The 21,961-nt window shown below is 39.8% G+C and overlaps 1 protein-coding gene across 25 annotated transcripts in view; it reads left to right on the top strand.

Annotated features, from left to right (window-relative positions):
* The window catches only part of DLGAP1 (DLG associated protein 1), an 843,036-nt gene that overhangs the window by 764,586 nt on the left and 56,489 nt on the right, over positions 1-21,961 (top strand). For 20 of the 25 annotated variants that reach the window (XM_001915460.6, XM_070220811.1, XM_005612788.4 and 17 more), the window contains 2 exons: positions 2,604-2,977; positions 21,187-21,278. In XM_001915460.6, the coding sequence (XP_001915495.2) occupies positions 2,604-2,977; positions 21,187-21,278 (466 nt within the window). The remainder of the gene's footprint in view (positions 1-2,603; positions 2,978-21,186; positions 21,279-21,961) is intronic. The other 5 variants (XM_070220815.1, XM_070220813.1, XM_070220814.1 and 2 more) reach the window with 1 other exon arrangement.

Genomic DNA, 21,961 nt, shown 5'->3' with positions numbered 1-21,961 from the left:
ATTCCTATTGATAACTGACAGTTGGTGCTTCTTTGAGTATGACTCTGGCAGAATTGTGCCCAGCTCCACACTGCCGTAAAATCTCATAAGAAAGCTTGGGCTATAATACCATGGCCACTGGTTCCTGTCCTCTATTTGGATCCCTAATTCGAAGTGAGGCAATCTCGAATTCTCACCTCTTTGGGGCATTGGGGCTGGGCCAGCCTGTTGAGGAAGTCGTGTCCCCAGTATTCTCCCTGTCCCGTCTCCCTGTCATGTACTTCTAGCATTGTTGCTGCTGTCCTGCAAGTCCTGGTTGAGCCAAATACCTAGTTATCCCTATTGATGTTGAAGAGGAGCTGACAATAGCCATCAGATGGCGCCAAATTGCAGTTGGCCCCAAGGAGTGTCCCCAAGTTCAGTCACAACCCTGGAAGTAACGTGACCCCTCCACCTCCATATCACACATCACATCACGGCAGCCTTTTTGCTATAAATCACAGCAAATGAAATGATACTATATTTGGCTGCATTGTCCAATTTTGATTATCCACACTGAAAGAAGAAATTAAGGGTAACTAACAAGCAGTAAATAATCCGAAAGATCAGCCATTTGATATTAAAATGTGGCATTTAGTTTCTTTGGAATCTAGTGGGCCAAATGTCCTGAGAGTGTATTTTGAACAAAATAATGAGTTCACGTTGTAAAGACTTGTCTTAGGAGAGGTAATGAAATGACCTGGTTTCATCAGATTTGAATAGACAGACAGTATCCCCCTCCCACTGGCTCTCGTCTTCAGATGAATGACAGAGACAGAGCCTGAGCAGGGCTGTCCTGTTCAAACCTTCTTAGGAAGCAGAAAATAGCTCCATGTGATTATGGCGCCTGAAACTAAATTGAGTGAGGTGAAACATCAACAATGCACGGGCTTGCATTACTTAGCCCGAAGCATCCCGGTGGCCGAGTGGGAGAACCTGAGGCCAGACGGGTTCTGCTCCTGGCTCTCCACCTTGAGGGTCTGTGAGCCTCCACTGGTCCCATTCCCTCTTGGGACTGCTTATTGCTGAGCTCTGTTCAAATGTAAAGAGGTTTGTTTTATGCAATAAGCTTAAATAGAAGGTTTTCCTGGCATGAGCCTCTGCCAGACATCCATCCTAGGTAACTGAGAGGTGGCTACATTTGTATTATTTATATTAACACGCACCCCGCGGAGCACAAATGATATTGTAATGTGACATCTGTGTCTTCCTTTCTTTCAAATCGGGCAATTCCTGGGAAGCAGCCAAACATTTCTGTCCCTATCTCTTTTATGGTTAAGGAAATTACTCCAAATCACAGGGCAGTGGAACAGCAGGACAGCATAATAGGATCCTTCTGTTTATTGTTCATTATAGGATGCTTCCTTTGAGTGGCCTCAGGAAACATCCTAAATATCGAAGAGAGTATTTCCTTCAGCGAGATGGCCCAAGCGGCAGCTGGAACCATAGGCAGGGAGTCAGGATTGTATGGTCAGGATGAGCTGATTTATGGTAACAACAGTGAGGCCAGCTGAGTGGAAAAGGCATGAATGGAGGGAGACAGGGTTGGGGAGAAAGTGATGGAAACACAAGAGTTTTGAATCAGTTTTTAAGGGGACAAAATAAGCCTTTAGGAAGCTGGTTAAGGAATTGTTCTTCACTGCGAGGGAATTCCCCCTGGAAACTTAATCATTCTTTTTGATCTGTATTTTCCTACGTTGTGCCCCACAAATGGAAAGCAGAAAACCAGTGGGTAACGCTTCTTCAAGACCCTCAGGGTTACAATGTTGGAGAGAGGGTCTTGAGGCTGCTTCAGCTGAAGCCTCAGGGAGGACCCGGAATAAACAGGGAGGGTCACCTCACGGCACAGATTCAGGCTGTTGAGTTGATCCCTTCGCCCTGAAGGACAGCCCTTTGGGGAGTAGGCTCACACACACACACTGATGTATAAACTAGCGTGTACATTTGTTTTACAGTAGGATACTCTTATACAGTGTATTCCCTCTTAGTGGGTCGTTCTGCTCAGAAACAACAACAGAAAAATTCAGAACAAAGTTCCGCCTCCACCCCAGGCACTTGGTACTGCTATTAGGATGAGAACACACACTCACAACCTCTTCGCTTTCCCTTTTCTTTTTTCAATGTTTATTACCAACCATCAGAATCTTCTCTGGTGAGTTCCCGTGTTTGACATTAGCTATATTTAATATTGCGCTGAGAAGGCAGGCACTACTGTGGACTTACGCATGTGTATATATTATCTCTCAGGGTGCACTGTTGCCTGGGAAGAATCTACACAAGGCTAATCATGTCTATTTTATGTCGATTCATATGAATTTCCATTTCAGCAACTTCCATCTGGGAGGTTGGTGTTTTCCAGTCTTTTTCCTCTCTATTTTGGGGGGGGGGGGGTGTCACCTCTCTTAGGAGGCCCGAATATCCCCCCTAAGCAGGGATCTCGCTTAGCCTATCAACAAACTTGTTCTCATCTTAAATGTCTTCTTCGTGTGTTTCATGTGCCCTAATTTCCAATGGATGTCAGTTACAATATCGGAAATTACAACCCATGCAGAAATCACAGTGTCTTTGTTTTCACTGTCTTCCAGTGTCATCTTGCATTACAACATATAAGAAGACACCACCTCCAGTCCCACCCAGAACTACCACGAAACCTTTCATTTCTATCACAGCCCAGAGTAGCACAGAGTCTGCCCAGGATGCCTACATGGATGGACAGGGCCAGCGAGGAGATATTATCAGCCAGTCTGGACTGAGCAACTCCACGGAGAGCCTGGACAGTATGAAGGCTCTGACAGCCGCCATCGAAGCCGCAAATGCCCAGATCCACGGCCCTGCAAGCCAACACATGGGCAACAACCCTGCCACTGTCACCACCACGACCACCATAGCCACCGTCACCACGGAGGACAGGAAGAAGGATCACTTTAAGAAAAATCGATGCCTCTCTATCGGGATACAGGTAACAGCCTCCCTTTCTGTCCTTTGAAATAGGAACCCTTCTTTTTTTCCAGAAGATTTGCTACCTTGCCATTTTGGATGACATAGCTATATGTAGGACCAGATTTTCAAATTACTGGTTCTGGACTCCCTACATTGTTAAATATGATCAAAAAAAATTATGCAAGTATTTTATCTATGGGCATTACCAGCAGCTATTAGTTTTGTTCTCTAAATTGAATGTGTGACATAAAGTCTAGGATAATTAGGCAAACCTGAACACAGTCAAACATAAAGTGCCCTCAACTCCTAATGTACATTTTGATTCTCAGAAAAGGAGTCGACATCCAAGAGTAACCTCAGTTAGCAGGTTGTGCTACAGTATGTTCAACACTGTTAAGTAATCATATGAGAACAAAAATGTGAATCACTTCTCGTAGATGTGGGAGTGAGGGAGGGCGAGACCAAGTGACTGATAGGGTGGAAAGCAATAACTCACATCACAACGTCATGAAGAAAGAATGTGCACCAGTTTGAGCATAATTGTTGGCTATTTGATCATGCATTTCATAAAAATGGTAGATAAGTCAGCAGGCTTCTCAGTTCAGTTCACTGTTTTCTGTTGCTCAAAGATAAGGTCAAACTGATTCTTGTTTTTTACATCCGTTCAGCTTGGCTTACCCTGCTAGAAATTTCCTTCTGTTAGCGGGGAAGAGTCATTCTTTTCTCCTATTTTTGTTGTGCCGTATCATTCTGCAGGTGCCCTTTGAATAGGAACTTCCTGACGTGGTGTCCAATAAATCTGTCTACACTGAAATGATTCGAAGGCACATCTAAAAGCCCGGCGTGGGGTACCTTTGTACACCATGGTGTATTTTCGCAGTCCGTTCTGCAGAGCCCACTTTTAAAGGGCAATTAAACTTTCTCCAGCAGCACTGAGTCAAATGCTTTTTTTATAACCTACAGGTTACCAGAGCACAAGTTGTCAAGTTTCCTAAAAGAACTTGGAGCACTGGTGCTTGGGAGTGGATGACACAGCAGGAGGCAAGGGCCCAAAGCCAGCCTCCACCCCTCCAGCACCCCCCACTCCATGCCCCCACCCCACCCCCCAACCTCCAACCCCACTCCCCCCATCCCCCTACCCCCACCCCCCCACTCCACGCCCCACCCCGCCACCCCCTCACTCCACCCCCCCACCCCCCCACCCTCCCACCCCCTACTCCATTCCCCCATCCTCCCCACCCCCCCACCCCTCCAGTCCACCCCCACTCTACCCGCCCCCACCGCCGCTGCACGGCTCCCTAGAAGCTAATTCTCCTCCCACCATTCAGAGGAGTTTGAGGAGTGAGGAGGAGCCCTGTCGGTCCTCTGTGTTGTCCTAAGCGATTGACTTAATCTTCCTGAGCCTATTTCTTCATCCATCCCTCAGAGGATTATTTTGAGGATTGAGTTTACAAAATCCAGCTTCCTCTAGGGGTATAGAGTTTCAATGTGAGATGAAGAAAAACTTCTGGAGCTGGATGATGGTGATGGTAGCACAACAATGTGAATGTACTTAATGCCACTGAACTGTACTCTTAAAAATGCTTAAAATGGAAAATTTCGTGTCATGCATATTTTACCACATTAAAAAAAATCTATCTAGCACATAGTTAGCACCCAGTAATGTTAGTTTTCTTCTACTTCCTTAATGTTGAATTTCTTTTCTTTATTTTACATTATTTTTTCAATAGATAATATATTTCTATGGCTCAAAATTCATAAGTTATAAAAAGGTGTGCAATGACCAGCCTCCCTTCCATTGCTATTCAATAGCCAGTCAGTTCTCCTTTCCAGAAGAAATCAATATAACCAGTATTTGCATCTCTATGCAGAGATATTTTATGAATATTCAAGCAAATATATATTTTTTCATTCTGCTTTTTTACCTAGATGTTAGCAGCATATATCTCACACTATTCTATATCTTGCCTTTTTCATTTCTTTTTTTAAAAATATTTTTTCCTTTTATTTATTTATTTTTTAAATATTTTGTTTTTTTCCTTTTTCTCCCCAAAGACCCCTAGTACATAGTTGCATATTCTTCATTGTGGGTCCTTCTAGTTGTGGCATGTGGGACACCACCTCGGCATGGCTTGATGAGCAGTGCCATGTCCGAGCCCAGGATTTGAACAAACGAAACACTGGGCCGCCTGCAGCGGAGCTCACGAACTTAACCACTCAGCCACGGGTCCAGCCCCTCCATTTTCATTTTTTAAAAAAATCCATTTTAAAAATAATTATTTATTGGTCTCCCTGTTCTTTTTATTTAGAAACTGCTATATATCCCTCTTAATCACTTTCCAGGTCTGCGGTTGGTCTTAGAGGTTACTCTTCAAGTAATTCTTACTCAGAGGAAATCATTCATATAGATGAAATCCACCTTATATTATTATTATTTTCACCCAGTAAGACGGCTCGGGGCCGGCCCCGTGCCCAGCGGTTAAGTTCTCACGCTCTGCTTTGGTGGCCCAGGGTTTCGCTGGTTCGGATCCTGGGTGCAGACATGGCACCACTCGTCAGGTCATGCTAAGGCAGCATCCCACATGCCACAACTAGAAGGACCCACAATTAAAAAGATGTGCAACTATGTACTAGGGGGATTTGGGAAGAAAAAGCAGGAAAAACAAAAGAAGATTGGCAACAGTTGTTAGCTCAGGAGCCAATCTTTAAAAAAAAAAAACATGGAACTAGTCTGAAATCCACATATAATGTTGGGGAGAAAGTTTTGTTTCAGAGACCATCCTGCTTTTCAAATATCTCGATATTTTAGTGAGCAAAATCACTGCTCTTACTCTTCCTCCTGTCATTGTTCACTGCTGTAGAAATTATTTGGGATTCCTGAGTGCTTTATATGGTTGTCTCATGGGACTCCTACAACAACCCTGTGGTGTAGGTGGTATTATTATCTCTACTCCATAGAAGAGAACCCAGAGAAGTTGAAGAACTCGCTCAAGGCCACACATCTTATGTTGACAAAGCCTAAATTGCACCTCAGTGTCTAATTTGACCATGTTATGCTGCTTCTTGAATGGAGAATAATAAGTAAATAAAAATTCAAGGGGCCAGTTCTGTGGTTAAGTTTGGTGTGCTCTGCTTCTGCAGCCCAGGTTTGGTTCCCGGGTGTGGACTTACACCACTTGTCGGCAGCCATGCTGTAGTGTTGACCTGCATATAAAATAGAGGAAGATTGGCACAGATGTTAGCTTAGGGCAAATCTTCCTCAGCAAAAAAAAAAAAAAAGAATAAATAAAATAAAGTAAAAATAAAAATTCAAGAGGCAAAATAGTCATCAATCTCGTTGTATTGTAACCTAATTTAAATTCTAATCCCCAAAATATAGGACACTAGGATCCTGGACTCCTTCCTACCTTTTACCTCGTTAGGGTCAGAGTTTCCAAGCCTTCCCCAACATTTTTAATTGAATCCACACCTAATAATAGTTAACATGACAATCATTGACTTTAACCTGTGTGACTTTGACCTTTAAAGTAGCCTGTGTACACTTAGGCCAATTACTTAATAGCTCTCAGTTTCCTCATTTGGAAAATGAGAATAATAATAGTTCCTATTTCATAGGATACATTATAGGTTGTAATAAAAATTGACTGGTATAATATATGTAAGGCTCAAAGCATAGTGCCTGACATAATAAGAGCTCAATAAATATTAGGTTTAGTTGTTATTTTATTAATATTATCCTCCTTTAAAATCATGACTGACCAAATAGGCTGAAATTTTATCCCTTACCATGGACCTTCTCAATTTTTTCAGGATAGGGATTTAGTTGTCCTCCAATTTCTTTAAAAATTTTGAAAGCCAAAAAAAAAAAAAATTGAAAGCCGCTTCATAAATTTTAGTAGATTAACCTAGATACTATGTACGACAGGTGACATTTTCAATATTTGTATCTAACTAAGGGGGTAGAAGTCACAGAGATAAATTTACCTACAATGAGTAAAGCTTAGAGGATGACAACTCTTTAATGCAAATCAGCTGTGAGTTTGGATGGGGGTGAGCCTGGAACCCAGGGAACTCTGTCCTCTAGTCTCATCCTCATGATCCCTGCTCCCTTTCTTTCTTCGTTTCTTTATGGATTGAGGAACGCTGCTCCTAAGGGACGTGTCTATCATGCATCTTTTGAAAAAAGTTTCATTGGGTGATTCTTGAAACTACCTCATAGCGTAAAGCTGCAACATCCTACTTTGGTGGACATCCGAAGCATTTTTAATTTACATGAGTATAGCCACAAGGAGTCGGAAGAATCCCATTCAGGAAAACAGAAGCCATGCTCAGATCTTGAACAGAGGCAGCTTAATTCACAAAATTGGTTCTACAGGTGTGGGAAGGTTCATAGGTTTGGATCCCAGGAGCAGACCTAGCACTGCTTGTCAAGCCATGCTGTGGCAACATCCCACATAAAATACAGGAAGATTGGCACAGGTTTTAGCTCAGCAACAATCTTCATCAAGCAAAAGAGGAAGATTGGCAACAGATGTTTGCTCAGGGCCAATCTTCCTCACCAAAAAAAAGAAAAAGAAAAAAACCCCTAAGATGGTTGAGGTCTTGTTTCCCACGTTCCATCAGGAGCATCTCATGGCACTAAATATGATTCTAGAATATTTAAAAATATGTATTTTTATGTATTATGGCTCCAAATGTTAACTACTTTATCTGATGCTTTTTCTGCTGTCGTAGTGCTAGGTGTGTGGTGAGGGGGTAACTGGTTGCTGTGGATTTAGAGTAAAGTTGTGTGTCATCTAAAAAGTCAAAGGTAATGTTCACAGTAATTTTGTTCCTTAAAATTACAAACTAAGTAATACATGCATACAGTATTATTGTCAAGGATTCCTACAATATAAAACTATTCAGAACACAGTGTGAAATTCCCCCTTCTTTCTGCCTCTAACTCCTATTCCTCTCCCCAGAGGTGGCCACTGGCAGCAGTGAGTTCCGCCATCTTTTAGTCTTTCGAGAGTAATTTCAGCTACAGGGGAGTTTCACATACCAGCTTCAGACCAGAAACCCTCCACCTTGAGATGTCAGATCGTGACTTCCGTCTAGTATCATTTAACTCACGTTGCAAAACAATGTAAACGAGCTTTCAGCTTAATCTTTCACTTTATGTGAAATGCAGTTGCTTTCTCGTTCTTCAAATTTTAAAAAAAATTAAGTTGTTTAAGATCACACTCCTAAGATTTGCCTATTTCCTTTCATACCTGTCCAAGTGTACAGAGACATATTTCATGCCCTCTCTGAAGAGAGAAGTCCAACTGCGAATGGCAAGACTGGTCCCTGCCAAGTTGAGTGAGCTATTTTAGAACAATACAAACCAAAAGAATTGTGACATTGATTTGAAAGAGGGCTTTGAGAAATAAAAAGGTCACATTATCTCTGGTTCATAATCAATTGACTTAAAACAATAGAGGGAAACAGTAGAGACAGTATCAACAAAGAGTCTTTCTTTGACCAAACTCTAGTCAGGCTCCTCTGAATTCTCTTCCCAACTAGGCCTTGACTTTTATCCTTGCGTGCCCATCTTTGCATCACCCAGTTTGAGTGAGAATCTTGCTGAGTCAGCTTAGCCAGGATCCCCAACCCTTGCTATCTGACCACCCTCCATATCTGATGGTTCCTTATCCTCCACCATACCCCAGCTGATGTCTGATCACCGTGACCTGCCTACAGCAAGAACCCTGTTAGGTCATTTAGCCGGAATCCCCCCTACCCCTGACGTATCCTCTTACTTATTTTCTATCCACAGGCCCCACATCTTGCTCCTTGGCTGTAAATTTCCACTTTTCCCTGTTGTATTTGGTGTTGAGTCCAATCTCTCTCTCCTACTCCAAAAATCCCATTGTAGTAATGCCTGTACCTATCACAATAGCCCCCCCTAAATAAAAGGTGCCTTGCCATTCCTTAACAAGTGTGATGAATAGTTTTTTCTCAAGCAATATTTAGTACATTCAGACTTTGTAAACTTTATTTTGATGTCCTTGAAATCAGAATCCATGCATATCTGAGAAGAGATTTTTTTAGGAGAACTTATCTCAAGTCAAAACTAGTGAACGTATAGAGATAATTTTAAAGGACCCCAAAAAGAAGAAATAATATAGTCATGTTTTCCAACCATCATGCATTAAAACTAGAAATTAACACTCAGCAGATAACAAAATCTAACCATTTGAAAATATTAAAAGATCATCTAAATAACATTTGGATAAAGAGGAAATTTGAGATTATTATGAAATAAATGACAATGAGAATGCTATAAATCATCACTTTGGGCTAAGGCCATAACTATAATCTCAGAAGAATTCATAGCCTTGTGTTCTTTCATAAGTGAGCAAGAAATATTATAATATAAACAAAACATTCAATTCACAAAATAGAAAAAGAACAACAAATTAAAAGGAAGGAATTACTAATGATGAAAGTAGAGATAAATACATCAGAAAACAAAACAAAGCAACAGCAATGACAACTAAAGTAGAATTGATGAATTAAGCCAAAACTGGTTCTTTGAAAAGACCAAATAAATAGACATAAATAAATAAATAGACAAGTCTTATTGAGAGGAAAAATACAAATCAACAATATAGGAATGAGAAAAGCTTCTTAAAAAATATAAAAGATTCCTGTGTCAATTTTATGCTGGTAAATTTTAAAGTCAAGATAAAATAGATATAAGTACAATTGCTAATACTCAACCAAAAAGAAGTGTAAAATCTGGAAGAAGAAATCTAATGACCATAGAATAAATTGCAAATAAAGTTAAAAATATACTTCCTCCAAAATGGTATAGACTCAGATGATTTTACAAAACAGTTTTCCTCAACATTCAAGAAACAAATAACTTCTATTTTATTTAAAGTATGTAATAATATAAGAAAAAGTCAAGATTATCAATATATTTTATTAAATAAACATAACTGATACCCAAACTTGAAAGAATACAAGAAAAAAGAACTATAGAAAAACATGCTTATAAATACAGATGTAAAAATTCTAACTAAATTTGAGAGTTGATTCAAATATACATATATATTTTTTCTTTTTTTAATATACCATTACTAAGAATTGTATGTGGCAGAATTTCAAAGTTATTTTAGTCTTGAGGGGAAAAATACGATATCCAGATAGTTGCTAAAAAATATAGCATTTGGTAAAATCCAGAAGCCATTCCAAATATCAATATGATCAACAGCATCCATAAGAAACCAAATTAAATTGATATTTAAAGGTGAAATGCTAGAGATATTCCAATTAGAGTCAGAAACCAGATAAAGATTCCTGTCTTCACAGGTTTATTCAGTACTGTTTGCTGGTGTTCACCAAGACACAAAGCAAGAAAGGGAAATGAGGTGTAAAATATTCAAAAGAAAGAGCAAAATTGCTTTTATTTGCAGATAATACGCATGTCCACTAGAAGATCCAAGGAAAATCACCAAAAAACCATTAGAATTCAGTAGAATGAAAGAATACAATATAAATATGGAGAAATCAATAGCTTTTCTCTGTATTATTAATAAACTGAAAATGTAATCAAGCAAAAAGAGCCCATTCACAATAGGATGAAAAACTATAAAAAACAGGATGGAGCATCACAAAGAATATATAACACCTAACTGGAAATGATATAAAAACTTCCCTTATATAAAATATAAGAGATCCAGGGCCGGCCCTGTGGTCGAGTGCTTAAGTTCGCGTGCTCTGCTGCAGGCGGCCCAGTGTTTCGTTGGTTCGAATCCTGGGTGCAGACATGGCACTGCTCATCAAACCACGCTGAGGCAGCGTCCCACATGCCACAACTAGAAGGACCCACAGCGAAGAATATACAACTATGTACTGGGGGGCCTTGGGGAGAAAAAGGAAAAAAATTTAAAAAATAAAAAATATATAAGAGATCTGAATAATGGAAAACTATTCAATATTCCTACACAGGAATACCTCACAGTGTAAAGATAGCAGTTCTCTCAAAGTTAGTATAAATATTTAAAGAAATTCTAATAAAAATTCCTATGTAATTTTTATCACTTGGTAGAGGCTGAGAGGAGTGATTTGATAATTTGATGTTAAAATTTATTTAGAAAAAGTTAATACTCTGAAAAAACCTAGACATCTTGGGGATATATATATATTTTTTTGGCTGAGGAAGATTCACCCTGAGTTAATATCTGTTGCCAATCTTCCTCTATTTTGTATGTGACCCGCTGTTGCAGCATGGCCACTGGTAGAAGAGTGGTGTGGGTCTGTGCTGGGGAACCTAACCCTGGACTGACAAAGTGGAGCGTGCCAGACTTAACCACTAGGCCACCAGGGCAGGCCCTTTTTAAGTATATTTTTTTTAAAAAAAAACTACAAAAATCGAGGGCTCCATGTTTGTTAATTAGGGTTCTCCAAAACCAGATTAAAGATGTAAAAGAAAGAGCGAGAGAGAGATTTATTAGGAGGAGTGCTCGTGAAAGATGAAGATGAGGGAGCTGGAAATGGCAGCGAGCAGCTTCAGACCATCATGCAGCTCTGACACCTGTGGAGAGAGGAGGATTGTGCATGGAGAACCTCTAGACTGCAGGGCAGTTCCAATGAAGGTTTGGCTAGACCACTGGTGAGTCATTAAGCCAACGTCACCTGTAAGAGAAAACCCATATCGCGCAGGAATGGCCTGCAATAATATGGCACAGTGCTCAATCACTGGCTGGGGCAGCATGACCTCAGCCTCTGGCGCATCAAGAGGAGCAGCAGCTTGGAAGCTCACTCAACTGTGCTCCTCCCAACAGAAAAGCTGAGAGGTGCATTTTCACGGCCACCACACCATGGAGAGAGGAAATACCCCCAGAGGAAGCATCAGAGATTTAGAATTTAGTTCTTGTTCTACCGCTTCCTAGATGTGTGATTTTAGACAAGTTAGCTTTGAGCCTTAATTTCTTCATCTGAACAATGAAAATAATAACATCTGCCTAGTCTACATCAAAGTATAATTATAACAGTAAAAGGAGGTGAGTGTGAAAGGGGTTTGAAAAAGTGCAGTAAAATAGAAAAAAAATGCACATATTAATGGAAGGCATTGCCCAAAGTCCATAATTAGATTAAAGAAAAGAAACACTGATATGATAATAATATCAAGGATGTGGGATTTTTATTAAAGAAACAACATTCAACCGACAACAGCAAAAGAACTATAACAGGAGATATGTCATATAAAATATTAAGATTTATTACAAAATTATATTAGGGAAAAAGAAAAGGAGGAGCAATACGACCAGTAGATGAACAGACTAAAAACAAGTCTCCATATATGGTGATGTATGGGGAAATGCATATGGGTAAAGTTGGGTATAAGATAAAAGTGGCATCTCAAATAAAAAAGATGAATTAATTAATAAAAGGAGCCAGATTGGTTAATGATCCATCTGGGGAAAAAAGTATTAGATCTCTGCTTTATATCTGATGCAAAAACATTTCAGGATGGTGGATTTAAGAACTAAATATGAAAAAAAAATGAAAGGATAAAAAGTAAATAAAAGAGAACTTTAAAAACTATGCTGATGATAAAGAAGGCCTTTCCAAACCATAAAAGCTACACTTGACTACATAATAATTTAAGATTCTCTGCAATGAAGGACAAAGTTTAAAAGACAAATGATAAACTGGGAGAAATTATTTACAGCAGAACTAACTGAGAAAGGGCTATTAAGGTCATAAGATATAAAGAGATCCCATAAATAAGAAAATTAAAAAACAACTCAATAGGAAAAAATACAGAGAAACAAAGGATATGAATAGACGATTTACGGACACAAGTAGAAGAGACCAATATGTATTTTTCACCTGTGACATTAGCAAAAATGTCAAAGTTTGGCAATATTTAGTACTGATGAGGGTGTAGAGAAATGGATGCTCCCATATGCTGATTATGGCAGGATGGTAAATGCTTTGAAGAGCAATTTGGCAATGTCCCTTGTAGTTGAACGTGCTCCATACCTTCCAACTAACATTTCTAAGAATTTTTCCCAAACAACATTTGCACAATTGTTATAAAGATATGTATGAATGTTAATGGTAATACTATATGTATTACCTTCAGTAACATAGAGAACATTATAACAAAGACAAAATTATCCTGATGCCCATGTTACTTACGTAGTCCTTAAAAGGAGTATTTATGTAGCCAACAAAAGGACTGAGTTAGAGCTGCATTTGCTGATGTGGTACAGTATCTGAAAGACAGCAGTGTTAATGAGTAAAGCAAACTGCAGGGAAAAAATATAATATAACCTCATCTGTGTAAATTTAGTAACTGTAATCTTGTTACTAGATTTTTATATAGATGTATACATACATTTTTATATGTAATATATATTAAAGGATGGACAAATATGCATCAAAGGACTGACAGTGGTTCTTGGGGGACTTTAGTTTTCTACTTTATATACTTCGGTATTTTAATTTTATATAACTTATACTGAATTGCTTTTATACTTAGAAAAATGTAATTTATTAAAAGCATAGAAAAAAGAGGAATAAATCTAATTGCTCTGAATAGTCATAAAACTTATTTCAAGTTTGGGTTGGGCCTAATCTGTCACATAAGCTTTCCATTATATATGGACACGTTTTCCACATGAGCCATTATGTATGTATATATACATAGCCATTTAGAAATTGGAAAGATATTCAAAGCCAATTCCTTAGTTTGAAGGAAAAAAATGAAGATACTTTATGGTTTATTTATTTATTTATTTTATTAAGATTATGATAGTTAACAACCTTGTGAAATTACAGTTGTACATTATTATTAGTCATGTTGTAGGTACACCACTTCACCCTTAGTGCCCTCCCCCGACCCCCCCTTTCCCCTGGTAACCACCCATCAGTTCTCTTTGTCTATATGTTAACTACCAGCTATGAGTGGAGTCATAAAGAGTTCGTCTTTCTCTGTCTGGCTTATTTCACTCAACATAATACCCTCAAGGTCTATCCATGTTGTTGTGAATGGGACGACTTTGTCCTTTTTTATGGCTGAGTAGTATTCCATTGTATATATATACAATATCTTCTTTATCCAATCATCAGTTGCTGGGCACTTAGGTTGGTTCCATGACTTGGCTATTGTGAATAATGCTGCGGTGAACATAGGGGTCCATGGGACTTTTGGAATTGCTGATTTCAGGTTCTTAGGATAGATACCCAGTAGTGGGATGGCTGGGTCATAAGGTATTTCTGTTTTTAACTTTTGGAGAAATCTCCATACTGTTTTCCATAGTGGCTGCACCAGTTTGCATTCCCACCAACAGTATATGAGGGTTCCTTTTTCTCCACAGCCTCTCCAACATTTGTCACTCTTGGTTTTGGATATTTTTGCCATTCTAAAAGGTGTAAGGTGATATCTTAGTGTAGTTTTGATTTGCGTTTCCCTGATGATTAGTGATGATAAGCATCTTTTCATGTGTCTAATGGCCATCCGTGTATCTTCTGTGAAGAAATGTCTGTTCACGTCCCCTGCCCATTTTTTGATCGGGTTGTTTGATTTTTTGTTGTTGAGCTGTGTGAGTTCTTTGTATATTATAGAGATTAACCCTTTGTCAGATAAATAACTTGTGAATATTTTTTCCCAATTAGTGGGCTGTATTTTTGTTTCAATCCTGTTTTCCCTGGCCTTGAAGGAGCTCTTTAGTCTGATGAAGTCCCATTTGTTTATTCTTTCTATTGTTTCCCTCATGTGAGGGGTTATGGTGTCTGAAAAGATTCTTTTGAAACTGATGTCAAAGAGTGTACTGCCTATATTCTCTTCTAGAAGACTTATTGTTTCAGGCATAATCTTTAGGTCTTTGATCCATTTTGAGTTTATTTTAGTGAATGGTGAAAAAGAATGGTCAATTTTCATTCTTTTACATGAGGCTGTCCAGTTTTCCCAGCACCATTTGTTGAAGAGACTTCCTTTTCTCCATTGTATGCTCTCAGCTCCTTTGTCGAAGATTAGCTGTCCATAGATGTGTGGTTTTATTTCTAGGCTTTCAATTCTGTTCCATTGATCTGTGCATCTGTTTTTGTACCAGTACCATGCTGTTTTGATTACTGTAGCTTTGTAGTATGCTTTGAAGTCAGGGATTGTGATGCCTCCAGTTTTGTTCTTCTTTTTCAGGATTGCTTTAGCAATTCGGGGTCTTTTGTTGCCCCATATGAATTTTAGGATTCTTTGTTCAATTTCTGTAAAGAATGTCATTGGGATTCTGATTGGGATAGTGTTGAACCTGTAGATTGCTTTAGGTAGTATGGACACTTTAACTATGTTTATTCTTCCAATCCATGTGCATGGAACGTCTTTCCATCTCTTTATGTCATCATGGATTTCTTTCAAGAAAGTCTTGTATTTTTTGTTGTATATATCTTTCACTTCCTTGGTTAAATTTATCCCAAGGTATTTTATTCTTTTTGTTGCAATCGTGAATGGGATTGAGTTCTTGAGATCTTTTTCTGTTAGTTCATTGTTAGCATATAGAAATGCTACTGATTTATGTATGTTGATTCTATAGCCTGCAACTTTGCTGTAGCTGTTGATTGTTTCTAATAGTTTTCCTATGGATTCTTTGGGGGTTTTCTATATATAAGGTCATATCATCTGCAAACAGCAAGAGTTTTACTTCTTTGTTGCCTATTTGTATTCCTTTTATTTCTTTTTCCTGCCAAATTGCTCTGGCCAACACCTCCAGTACTATGTTGAATAAGAGTGGTGAAAGTGGACACCCTTGTCTTGTTCCTGTTCTGAGAGGGATGGGTTTCAGTTTTTGTCCGTTGAGTATGATGTTGGCTGTGGGTTTGTCATATATGGCCTTCATTATGTTGAGGTACTTTCCTTCTATACCTATTTTATTGAGGGTTTTTATCATAAATGGATGTTGGATCTTGTCGAATGCTTTCTCTGCATCTGTTGAGATGATCATGTGGTTTTTGTTTCTCATTTTGTTAATGAAGTGAATCACATTGACTTGCGGATGTTGAACCATCCCTGTGTCCCTGGTATAAATCCCTCTTGATCATGGTGTATAATCTTTTTGATGTATTGCTGTATTCGGTTTGCCAAAATTTTGTTGAGGATTTTTGCATCTATGTTCATCAGTGATATTGGCCTGTAGTTTTCCTTCTTTGTGTTGTCCTTGTCAGGTTTGGGGATCAGGGTGATGTTGGCTTCATAGAATGTGTTAGGGAGTGCTCCATCTTCCTCAATTTTCTGGAATACTTTGAGAAGGATAGGTATTAAATCTTATTTGAATGTTTGGTAGAATTCTCCAGAGAAGCCGTCTGGTCCTGGACTCTTATTTTTGGGGAGGGTTTTGATTACTGTTTCTATTTCTTTACTTGTGATTGGTCTATTCAGATTCTCTGTTTCTTCCTGATTCAGTTTGAGGAGGTTGTATGAGTCTAGGAATTTATCCATTTCTTCTAGGTTGTTCAATTTGTTGGCATATAGTTTTTCATAGTATTCTCTTATGATCCTGTGTATTTCTTCGGTATCTGTTGTGATTTCTCCTCTCTCATTTCTAATTTTATTTATTTGAGACTTCTCTCTTTTTTTCTTAGTGAGTCTGGCTAAGGGTTTATCGATTTTGTTAATTTTTTCGAAGAACCAACTCTTTGTTTCATTGATCCTTTCTACTGTCTTTTTTGTTTCAATATCATTTTTTCTGGTCTAATGTTTATTATTTCCCTCCTTCTACTGACTTTGGGCTTTGTTTGTTCGTCTTTTTCTAATTCTGTTAGGTGTCATTTGAGGTTGTTTATGTAAGATTTTTCTTGATTATCGAGGTGAGCCTGTATTGCAATGAATTTCCCTCTTAGGACTGCCTTTGCTGTGTCCCAAATAAGTTGGTATGGTGTGTTTTCATTTTCATTTGTCTCCAGATAATATTTGATTTCTTCTTTAATTTCTTCAATAATCCATTGTTCAGTAGCATGTTGTCTAGTCTCCACATTTTTGCCCCTTTCCCAGCTTTATCTTGTAGTTCATTTCTAGTTTCATAGCATTATGATCCGAAAAGATGCTCGATATTATTTCAACCCTCTTGAATTTATTGACGCTTGTTTTGTTTCCCAAGATACGGTCTATCCTTGAGAATGTTCCATGCACGCTTGAGAAGAATGTGTAACCTGCTGTTTTTGGATGAAATGTTCTATATATATCTATCAGGTCCATCTAGTCTAATTTTTCATTTAATTCTATAATTTCCTTGTTGATTTTCTGTCTGGATGATCTATCCATTGGTGTTAATGGGGTATTGAGGTCCCCTACTATTATTGTATTGTTGATGTCTCCTTTTAGTTTTGTTAATAGTTTCTTCACAAATTTTGGTGCTCCTGTGTTGGGTGTGTATATATTTATAAGTGTTATGTCATCTTGGTGGAGTGTCCCTTTTATCATTATATACTGCCCCTCTTTGTCTTTCTTTATCTGTTTTGCTTTGAAGTCTACTTTGTCTGATATAAGTATGGCAACACCTGCTTTCTTTTGTTCATTATTGGCTTGGAGTATTGTTCTCCATCCCTTCACTCTGAGTCTCTGTCTTTGGGGCTGAGGTGTGTTTCCTGTAGGCAGCATATTGTTGGATCTTGTTCTTTAATCCATCCTGCCACTCTGTGTCTTTTGATTGGAGAGTTCAATCCATTTACATTTAGAGTGATTATTGAAACGTGGGGGCCTACTGCTGCCATTTTATCACTTGTTTTCTGGTTCTTTTGCATTGCCTTTGTTTCTCATCCCATGATTTTTGGATTCCTAATTCAAGTAGGTAAATTTCTGTATTGGCTTTCTTCTTATTTGTAATTTGTGTCTTTATTCTTGTTATTTGTTTCGTGGTTACCAGGTGGTTTGTATAACACATCTCGTAGATGAGATAGTCCTTATTCTGATAGCCTCTTATTTCCTTAAATTAAAACTTTCCATCCCTTTTCTCTTCCCCTTCTAGGTTGTTATTGTCAGATTTTTTTTTTTTCCTCTTCCTTTTGTGTTGTGAGTTCGTGGTTAAAATGACTAGGTTATATTTATTCTTGGTGTTTTCCGTTCCATTTATCTTTAATATTTTATTTAACTTTTGCTAACCTGTTCTGATGGAGAGCAGCTACTTTCTGTTCTTGTCCTTCTGCTTATCTCCTTTGTTCTGGATTTTGTAACCCCTTTCCTTTCTTTGATTTTTCAGGTATGAGGTTCTTCCTGAGCATTTCTTGAAGAGGAGGTCTGTGGCAATGAACTCCCTTAACTTTTGTTTATCTGGGAAAGTTTTTATTTCTCCATCGTATTTGAAGGATATTTTCACTGGGTAGAGTATTCTTGGCTTCAGGTATTTGTCCTTCAGAGTTTTGAATATTTCATTCCAATCTCTTCTAGCCTGCAAGATCTCTCCTGAGAAATCTGCTGATAGCCTTATGGGGGTTCCTTTGTAGGTTATTTTCTTCTGCCTGGCTGCCCTTAGTATTTTCTCTTTGTCATTGACTTTTGCTAGCTTTACTACTACATGTCTTGGGGTTGGTCTTCTTACATTGATAAAGTTTGGAGATCTATTGTCTTCTGTCACATGAAGTTCCATCTCTCTTCCCAAGTTTGGAAAGTTCTCAGCCATTATTTCTTTGAACAGGCCTTCTGCCCCCTTCTCCTTCTCTTCTCCCTCTGGTATACCTATAATCCTTATGTTGCATCTCCTAATTGAGTCAGATAATTCTTGGAGAGTTTCTTCATTTCTTTTTAGTCTTAGTTCTCTCTCCTCCTCTGACTGCAGCATTTCTATATTCCTATCCTCCAAATTGCTAATTCTGTCCTCCATATCATCAACCCTATTGTTCAGAGAGTCCAGATTTTTCATAATCTCCTCCACTGTGTTCTTCATCTCCAGTATTTCTGATTGGTTCTTCTTTATAGTATCAAGCTCTTTTGTGACATAGCTCCTGAACTCATTGAGTTGTCTATCTGAATTCTCTTTTAACTCATCGAGTTTTTTAATAATGGCTGTTTTGAAATCATCGTCATTTAGGTTATCGATTTCATTGTCTTTGGGATTGTTTTCTGGGTACTTATCATTTTCCTTCTGTTCTGGGGATTTAATATATTTTTTCATACTGCTTAATGGCGTGGATTTATGCCTCTGCCTAGAGATAGAGTTTAGTCACTAGGAGTTTAGTCCACTTGTTGCAACTGGTGTGGGGGGGAGCAGCTGTTTAGACTGCACCAACCAGGAACCCTGTCAGCTGTTACTGACTGGACCTGGGCCCCTCCTCGTAGTCACAGTGGTCCTGTGGGGTCCCTTGTCAGTTGTGGGGGCAATCGCAAGGGGGCCTCAGGCTGCTGGTGCCTACTGTTGCAGACCACCTAGACGCACTCCCTCCTTGGGGTCTGCAGTGGTGTTATGGGCTTTCCCAGCAGCCGGGAGCAGGATCACCTGTAATCGCAGCTCTGTCACTGACAGAGCCCACAAGATCACACTTGTCCACTATAGGTCCCAGTAGAGCTATGGGTATCTTCTGCAGTCCGTGGTTAGCTCATCTAGTTGTGCTACTTTTGCCCCAGGGCCTTCCAGCCTTGTGATTGCTGGTCAGGACCTCTCCACTAGTGCTGTGCAGAGGCTTTTGCTGAGGCTGCTGTGGGAACCTGGAGTTCCCCCCTGAGCCACATAGCCATTCCACTGGAGCTCCACCCAACCCCAAACCACTCCCACAGAATCTCTGGGAGCCCCTTGCCCTGTCTGGGACACGGCCAGAGTCTCTGGGCCCGGCGGCAGCTGGCGGGCTGCTGCCTTGTGGGGAATTCTGCTCTTTGGGAGCTTCCCGGTGTTCTCAATGCTGGGCAGGGCCTCTCTGCTAATGGTGACTAGAGGCTTTCCTTGCCAGTGGTGCGGGACCCTGGAGTTTCCCCCTGGGCCTCAGAGCCAGGTGCTGGAGCTCCACCCAGCCCCCAAGCATGCCCATGGGAACTCTGGGCACCTCTTGCACCGTCCTGGGCACAGCCGAAGACTGTGGGCCTGGCAGCAGCTGGTGGGCTGCTGCCCTGCCAGGGATTCTACTCTTTGGGCGCTTCCTGGTGTTCTGAATGCCAGGAAGGGCCTCTCTGCTAATGGCGAGCAGAGGCCTTCCCTGCTGGTGGGTGTGGGACCCTGGAGTTTCCCCCTGGGCCGCGGAGCCGGATGCTGGAGCTCTACCCAGCCCCCAAGCATGTCCACGGGAACTCTGGGCACCTCTTGCACTGTCCCGTGCATAACCAGAGTCCGTGAGCCTGGCAGCGGCTGGTGGGCTGGTGCCCTGCTGGGGAATCCACTCCCTGGGAGCTTCCCAGTGTTTTGAATGCTAGACGGGGCCTCCCTGCTAATGGCAAGCAGAAGCTTTCCCTGCCGGCGGGTGCGGGACCGTGGAGTTTCCCCCTGGGCTTAGGTGTAATCGCAGGGGGCTTAGGTAGGGCTGTTGTCACCTATTTCCACCGTCGCTACGCCAGTGAGTGCACACTCCCGCCCTTGGTGTGTGGCGATGCTATGGGGGAGTCCACTGGAAGAGAGCCTGTTGCAGGTACTAGGCTGTCTGGGGGTCGGGGTCGGAGAGTTTTCACCTATCTCCACCTCCTCCCGGGGGGAAGTCCGCCCGCCTTCCGATGTATAGCAGCACGGGTCTCTCAGGCGTCTTGAGATGCTATCTGGATATCCTTTGTTAACCAGTGAATGTCCAATTAGTTGTAGATTCGAAGGAGGAGAGACAAAGAAGACTACTCACTCTGCCATCTTGGTCCCGCCCCCTCCTCTATGGTTTATTTTAATAAAGTTAATACCTCTATCTCCCAATATCAACAATTCTAACTACAGTAAATGAATTTTCTTCCTTCTTTTGTATCTTGTTATCTGCAAATTCAAAACTTCCAAGAACACATTTCCATGTAGTGCTCTCTTCTAACACAGTGCTCACAGGTAAGTATATGCTCACAATTCTATAGAGGAATCATAGACAGTGAACGAAATTGCATTTTACAAAGATGAACAGAGTCAAAGAGCACACTAATAATGGAGTAATGGCTCTTGGCAAATACACAAATATTGAATGAAAAGGTTACAAATCACAAAACCTTCCAGTAATACTACAGATGTTTCTAACAAAATGTGGTATTTGGTTTTCAAGTGAGATGACTAACATGGAGCACTTCTACTTTTTAAATTATTTCTTCAGGTGGATGATGCTGAAGAACCTGACAAAACGGGGGAAAATAAAACACCCAGTAAGTTCCAGTCCGTAGGAGTGCAAGTAGAAGAAGAGAAATGGTGAGTCCACATTCATATGTCCTCTTTCGTCTTGATGTTGGAAAGTATGCTACAAGTATTTTTCCCCATGATAAACCTACAAGATTCAATGATATTTTCCATCAACTTTTGGGAACATTTAGAGGGTAAGCTTGAATCAATCAATATTAGCTGATTCCCTCCTCTACTTTATACTGGAGACCACTCCATTTAAGTTTTGGCTAGAATAGTTGAGTAAACACATCACATTCACATACACATAAACACTGTGTACAGTACTGTTGTATTGCCAAACTATTCCTCTTCAAAAAGCCTTCCCATTTTGGACTGTAGACTTTTTAAGAGAAGAGGACTTATTCCTATTTTTATTCCTAGCACTTAAAAATGTTTGGTGTTTAGCATGTGTTCAATGAATGATAAATGATGAATGAATGAATGAATGAGGAGGAGAAAAAAGAAAATTCCCTATTATTATCCTGAATCACCAATTCCTTTAAAATGCTCTTTAAAATAAGCTTCCTCTAGAGTCTTAGTGTCTAGAAATGGGAAATTTAGAGTTTCAGAAGATCACAGAATCCAGGAGTTGGAAGAGATTTCTGTGGTCACTATATTCATTTTATAAATGAGAACTTGATCCAGAAAGATATGTGAGTTTCCCAAACTATGAGGTCCATGATGAATGGAAGTATGATTTATTAATAGTA

This window comes from Equus caballus, chromosome 8 (assembly GCF_041296265.1).
Source record: "Equus caballus isolate H_3958 breed thoroughbred chromosome 8, TB-T2T, whole genome shotgun sequence".
Classification (NCBI taxonomy): domain Eukaryota; kingdom Metazoa; phylum Chordata; class Mammalia; order Perissodactyla; family Equidae; genus Equus; species Equus caballus.
This window is presented reverse-complemented; position numbering and strand designations above follow the sequence as displayed.